General features: G+C 49.7%; 2 protein-coding genes across 2 annotated transcripts; both read left to right on the top strand.

Moving 5' to 3' along the window:
- Positions 1–228: 228 nt before the first annotated feature.
- Positions 229–1,662, top strand: UCRPA7_5874 (putative general amino acid permease protein; the record flags this gene model as incomplete). Its single annotated transcript, XM_007918417.1, has 2 exons — positions 229–343; positions 413–1,662. The coding sequence occupies 2 exons, from the start codon at positions 229–231 to the stop codon at positions 1,660–1,662; spliced, it is 1,365 nt and encodes a 454-aa protein (XP_007916608.1).
- A 3,610-nt stretch (positions 1,663–5,272) lies between these two features.
- UCRPA7_5873 (hypothetical protein) lies at positions 5,273–6,529 on the top strand (the record flags this gene model as incomplete). The annotated part of the gene is made up of 6 exons (XM_007918418.1): positions 5,273–5,485; positions 5,548–5,708; positions 5,765–5,826; positions 5,880–5,915; positions 5,968–6,074; positions 6,140–6,529. 6 exons carry the CDS (start codon positions 5,273–5,275, stop codon positions 6,527–6,529), a joined length of 969 nt encoding a protein of 322 aa, XP_007916609.1.
- Positions 6,530–6,741: the final 212 nt, after the last annotated feature.

The following is a 6,741-nucleotide window of genomic DNA, read 5'->3' as shown; positions in this document are numbered from 1 at the left end:
CTCAGTCGGACACAGACTTCTAGAGGGTTGCTGATTCAATTAATAGATTATTTGTCAACATCGGACGCGGTTTGATCTCTGGCGGCCCAGGGAGTCTCTTTCTCGCATATTCATTATGGTATATAAACCTTTCTGCTCCGTTCTGAGATATTGCATCTGCTGACATAGTCTGTTCGACTTGTCTCCAGGTGTCCTGTTGTACTATGTATCTCTCTATGCATGTCAGAAATGGCGACATACTTGCCCATTTCATCTCCATTTATTCGATTCGCCAGCCGTTTCGTCGATGAATCATTTGGTGTCGCCGCCGGTTACAACTTCTTCTTCTTCCAGGCATCTCTAGGTAATGATTGAAACACCCCAAATCTAGGCATGCTCCATTGAACTCGAATATTGACCTTCTTTGTCTTAGTCCCGTACGAAATCACAGTGTGCAATCTCGTCATTCGTTATTGGACTGATGCTATTCCTGTCTGGGGCATATGTCTGATCTTCTTGACGCTGTACGCGCTCCTCAATTATTTCAATGTCTCCTTCTATGGCGAGGCCGAGTTTTGGCTATCTATCGGCAAGGTGATTCTTATCGTCGGGCTTATCTTCTACACCTTCATTGTCATGGTTGGTGGCAATCCCAAGCACGACGCTTTTGGCTTCCGTTATTGGAAGAACCCCGGCTCCTTTGCCACACTATACCGGGAGGGAGACACGGGTCGTTTCCTCGGATTTCTATACTGTCTGGTCCAAGCAGCTTTCGCCGTCGCGGGTCCGGAATACGTATCGATGTGTGCCGGCGAGGCTGAGAACCCGCGCAAGGTACTACCTAAGGCGTATAAGTCTATCTTCTGGCGGTTGACCACATTCTTCATGCTTGGTTCACTCGCTGTGGGCATCCTAGTCCCATACAACGATCAAAAGTTGATTGACTCTTACAAAGCTGGCGCGCATGGCGCTGCGGCCTCACCGTTCGTGCGATCCATGGATATGCTTGACATTCCAATCTTACCACACATTGTGAACTTCTTGATCTTAACCTCCGCATTCAGTGCGGGCAACAGCACACTGTACTGCGCGACCCGCAGTCTTTATGGTCTTGCACTAGAGGGCAAGGCACCTCGTGTGCTCGCAAACTGTAGTAAGGGCGGAGTACCTTATTGGTGCGTCACCGTTGTCTTTTGTATAAGCCAACTTGCCTGGCTGCAAGTCAGCCATTCGGCGAATGTCGTCTTGACCTGGTTTGTGTCCCTAGTAACCGCATCGCAGCTCATCAACTTCTGCGTCATCGCGTACACCTACACACGATTCAGAAAGGCGTGTGCGGCACAGGGAATCTCGAGCTCGCTCCCGTACAAGGCACCTTTTCAACCTATGGCAGCTTGGTTTGCGCTTTGCTGTTGCCTGGTCCTCACCCTCATTGGTGGCTGGACAATATTTATAGATGGAAACTTCGACGTGCCTGACTTCCTATTCCAATATATGATGGTCTTTGTATTCCCAGTCATCTTCGTCGGTTGGAAGATATGGCACAAGACGAAATGGCTTGCGCCTGCCGAGGTTGACCTGACCACGGATGTGCGAGCTATCGAGGAGTATACAGCGAATTATGCGCCTAATGCTTCGCGAACGAAGTTGGGCCGCCTGCTTGATAAAGCCTTCTTAGTTTAGCTTAGTGGCAATATAACGCTTGATCTCTTTCATACTTTTTCAGAGGTAGTATGTTAGCTATAGCTAATTGAATCTTGCAATTCCGCGTGCCGTGACATAATTCTCTCATTTGAGAATCATCAAAGTGTTCCGAGTTTCGATAACGTCTTATTAGTTTTTTTTTCCAGATGTCAGGTCAATTTATGTTATTGACAACATCCAATTTTTTCGATCAAGTACGTCTCTCCAGTCTAGCGTTTTGCCCGACCATCGGAGATGCCAAAGTTCTTCAAGGACCTCTAGCGCGGCAGCGACATTGTGAAAGTGCCTAAATTCGACCAGATCTTGCATTCTATGTCTGATAATGTCGACGAGTTCCGGATCGCTGGTCTCGCCACCTGCAAGGAATAATGGGAACAGAAGAGAGCTCTCTACAAGACACCTTCCAGGTAAGGTCTGTAGCTGGTCAATGATCTTCCTTACGGCCCCATCAACCTTGCGTCTGAGCAGGTCAAGGTCTGCTAAGCGGTGTCGACGTGCCACCCGCCAGAGGTGTAAAAGAGCAGCATTTTGGTACATTTCAGCCAGTTTTACCAAGTCGTCCGATTGGCTTGGACCTGAGGTCGAGCTTGATGAGTGAGATCCGCATTGCCATGAGAGGAGTTCTAATTCAAGATTCTCGAATTTCTGAACGAGCTCTGCTTGGTGAGCTGGAACATTATTGCTTTCGAGAATGTCGACATTCAATATACTCGTTTCGCAAACGAGATACATAACCTTGGAAGCGAGGCCAAACAGGCTATCGGGCGGCTCCTTTTCGTCGAAGAGCCAGTAGTGACCAGCTACAATCATTGGTCTCTTGTCCTCTGCGACCGTCGTCATGATATCGTGGTATGCAAAGCTCCGAAGCAACCATTTACCCTCGAAGGAGTTGAATGAACGAAGATCTAGTTTGCTTTGGCCTCCTTTGGAGGAACACACTGAACGAATAACTTGATGAGCACCCTGCACATGAGTGAACCATTGTCTGGTGTCGCCGGATATGCTCTCAAGAGCACAGTGGACGAGACAACAGGCAAGCTCAACTTCGGGTTGACGTTGGGCGGATGACAAGGAAGCGGTGAGAGACCTCAGAGCTGTCCCTCGGCACTGCAGTGCGAACGACTGATATGATTCATCGCGCAGAGCTAAATGGGTGGATGACCAGGCAAGAATTGCATCAAGAAAAGGAGGTGAGTCCATAGCTAGAGGAAGAAATACCGATAGGAAGCAGTTGTTTTCCAAATTAGTCGTAATCAAGGCGGCCAGTCCCTGTGTGTAGTACCGCAGGAAGAGCCTCCGCCGAGATCCCGAATCACCTGCCGTGCTACTGCCGCTTCCAACCCAGAAGTTCGCGATGTCAGGAACTCTGGTAGAGCACAGGCACGCCGCTTGTGCCTCGAGCAGTGCGCGTCGAGGCCGACCCGGTTTTCTGGGCCATCGGGGGTCGTCCCTGCGACAGACGTAGTTCAGACGACGACAGGCATCACACACTGGATAATTCTGATCGCATCGCTTCTTCCTGCATGCGCAAGGATTAGTTCTGCCTTTATCGCTCACAATCATCGCAGCTCTTAGCCCTGATGCACGTACCGATCCCTACATGTCAGACATCCGCTACGCTCGCGACGGCCGGTGGGTTTTGGAGGGCTTTGCCGCCTCTCGCCTACCTCCATCAAGGTCATGTTACTCGACGTTGATGCAGGCAATGTGGTATGGTAGTGAGAATGGGCTTATCAGTCTGGTCTGGTCGTGGGTAATCTTATCATACCAAGTGGAGATCGGCTCTTAGAATGTGAGCGCCAATTGATCTGCATTCTGAGTAGTTTGCTTCACCGCCTACCTAAATTAGATGCTAATTGAATGCCTTGGGGTCATAACGTCGAGGGTCCTGGTGAAGGCCGGCTGGCGTCAGTTGTCGTTCACCACTAAAGTTAGCCTTAGTAGCATAATATTCGTCAATATCGTTCTGATCGGGATATAATTCATGTAATCCTCGACTAGACATTGATTCGCCGACCATACAATCCTACAGGATTCCCATCACAGTGCCGCACGCTAGACCTCGGACTTCGTGTTACTGAATGATGCGTGAGACAGTGATCCTCCCGAGGGTTAATCCGTAGCGCGATCCGGTCGTGAGTGCTTACTTTGCGCGGCGCATAGCCCATTAATTATTTTACCATCGAGCTCAACCCTCACTTGACACTACGAATTACAATTTGGTCCGCTTCGAATTCACTGTCATGCCGCTGAAGATAGCCAGTCTCGGCAGTTCGTTTGCCGCAGGAACTGGCATCCCGCCGCAAATACATCGGTGGGCGATGCGATCCGGCGTCAATTATGCCCACCTTGTTGCTGATCGTATTGGCGCGCAGCTCACCGATCTGAGTGTCTCAGGCGCAACACTCCTCAATTTACTCAACGAGCCGCAGTCAATGCTTGGCCTCCATACCTTTCCGCCTCAAGTTTCCGAGCTACCAGCTGATACCGATGTGGTGCTGGTACTGGGTGGTGGAAATGACGTAGGCTATGTTTTGACTGTCATGCGCGAAAGTGTCGTCGCAACGTACTCCGTCCCGCGATGGATTCTCGGAGCTGCGCAGTGGGCCACGGGCGGAGGCGATCAGAAGCCAGACTGGCCGGACGTCAACGGTCTCGCGGCGCGGTACGGTACTGTGCTTGATGCAATTCATACACGTGCACCCAAAGCACAGGTCGTGGTCGTCGAATACTTGACCATTTTCGGACCCGATGATAACGCGAGCGGTATCGCTTTTGAGGCGGGAAGAGTAGAGCATCACAGAGAGGTCGCGGCAGTGGTTCAGCAGGCCACCGTGAAAGCCGTTCAAGGGCGGCAAGAGTGGTGCACAAGAATACCCGCAGCAAGCTTGAGCGAGGAACATGGTGTTGGTTCTCCAGAGCCTTGGGTTGCAGGGTTGGATTTATTGCGTTTATGGAAGTTCTCGGCATGGCATCCGAACGCGGAGGGCCACAAGGCAGTGGCCGAGATGATCTATCAGACACTCCTTGACAAAGGTCTCATTAGCGCCTAAGGAAGATCAAATACCTCGGGTTGAGCAAAACGCCGTTTAGGAAATCCAGATGACACGGCATCTGAACAAATCTACAGAGCGCGTTCAGTCAACACTCACCCGAGTACAGTACTTTGGGGCACTGAGAGGGAGCCGTTTTAGGTAAGCTAGGGACTCTGGACTGTCACATAGGTGAGTTAAGTAACATAGGTGCTTTTGGTTATAGTTATAAAGCTTTATACTTGTAAGTAAATATCAGGATCTAGGTCATAACAATCTTTAATTACGAACCCTTTTTAAGATGCAAGAGACTGATATCCTTCCATTATAATGAGCTTTAGGTCCAAAATTTTAACGAATAGTTAACGGCAAGGTCTAGGCTCTGGCCCATCACTAACCGCCGGGAACACCCTAAAGTTATACCCATGCCCTTAAGTGGGCCCAGAAGTGAGTTGTCAGCCATTTCTTTTGAAAAGTTTGCCGGGGATTCTTTCTTCTTTCAACCCTCCAAGGTCAAGCTTTCCAGTATTCATTTGTGCCTGTCCAATACAGTCACGATGCCCCCCAAGAAGGTTGAAGCTGTCAAGGACAATGTTGTTGCTTTTGGAAGGGTTCGCAAGAACTTGAAGATGGGATGCGTTGGTCTGCCTAACGTGGGCAAATCGAGCCTTTTCAATCTCTTGACCGAGCAGAGCGCCGCTGCAGAGAACTACCCCTTTTGTACAATTGAGCCCAATGAGGCGAGATGTGCGGTTCCCGACGCTCGATATGTAAGTCGAGATACTCTATAGAAAGGCCCCCAATGGGTGACTGAAATAGGCATTACTTGTAGGACTTTCTCTGTGACCTTTGGAAGCCGCCGTCCATGTACCCAGCGTATCTGCAGGTCACCGACATTGCCGGCCTGATCAAGGGGGCTTCCCAAGGAGAGGGACTTGGAAATGCCTTCTTGTCTCATATCCAAGCCGTTGATGGCATGTTCCACGTTGTCAGGTACAGAATCCAAGCTAAACTGTCGCACATTCACACTGACTCGGACCCTTTGATAGAGCATTCGATAACGATCAAGTTTTGCATGTCGACGACTCGATAGATCCAGTCCGGGACTTAGGTTAGTTCAGCTCATTCTATCAAGCTGACGCAACTAATTGTGGTATCTTCTAGATACCATCCAAAGCGAACTTTGCAAGAAGGATCTCGGTTTGCATTGCCCTCTGAACCGGCTTGACATCAGCTAACCCTCCCGTTCTAGACATTCTGCAGAAAACAATAATCGCAGAGGAAGCAATCGTCAGAAAGGCAGGTGGCAAGTACAAGATGCTACCTCTTTTCACAGAAACAACGACAAAGATCCGAGCAGTGAGCGCATAATTTCCAGTCTCATAGGTCCAAACATTTTAAATATGCTCACAACCGTGAGATAGATGCTGGAGAAGGATCAGCCAGTCAGAGACGGAAGCTGGACACCCGCGGAGATTGCGCTCATCAGCGAGAAGATACAGCTAATCACCACCAAGCCAACCATCTACCTCGTCAACTTGACAATGAAGGACTATCTCAGACAGAAGAGCAAGTACCTGCCGCTCATAGCTAAGTGGGTTACCGAGCACGGAGGCATTCCCCAAGACATTATCCCTTTCTCTATCGAGTTTGAAGAGAAGCTCCACAGCATGAAAAACGATCCGGCTGCACAGGCCGAGTTTCTCAAGGAGAGCAAGGTCAAGTCAAGGCTGGACAAGATTATCACTGAAGGATTCACAAAGCTCGGCCTGCAATACTACTTCACCGGTCTGCTCACACATTGCCACCGCTAGGTTCCACGCTGACTTTCACGTAGCTGGTGAGAAAGAAATCAGATGCTGGACTATTCCAAGAGGGTGCCTAGCACCACAAGCTGCTGGAGCTATCCATAGCGATTTTGAGAGGGGATTCATCAAAGCTGAAGTGGTCGCTTACCAAGACTTCCATGACCTCTGTGAAGGCGGCAAGTCCATGGGTCCAATCAAGGCTGCTGGGAAATACCGAC

The sequence above is a fragment of the Phaeoacremonium minimum genome (assembly GCF_000392275.1).
Source record: "Phaeoacremonium minimum UCRPA7 unplaced genomic scaffold PA7_03_scaffold_436, whole genome shotgun sequence".
Taxonomy (NCBI): Eukaryota; Fungi; Ascomycota; class Sordariomycetes; order Togniniales; family Togniniaceae; genus Phaeoacremonium; species Phaeoacremonium minimum.
The sequence above is the reverse complement of the archived record's forward strand: the minus strand, read 5'-3'. Positions and strand labels throughout refer to the sequence as shown.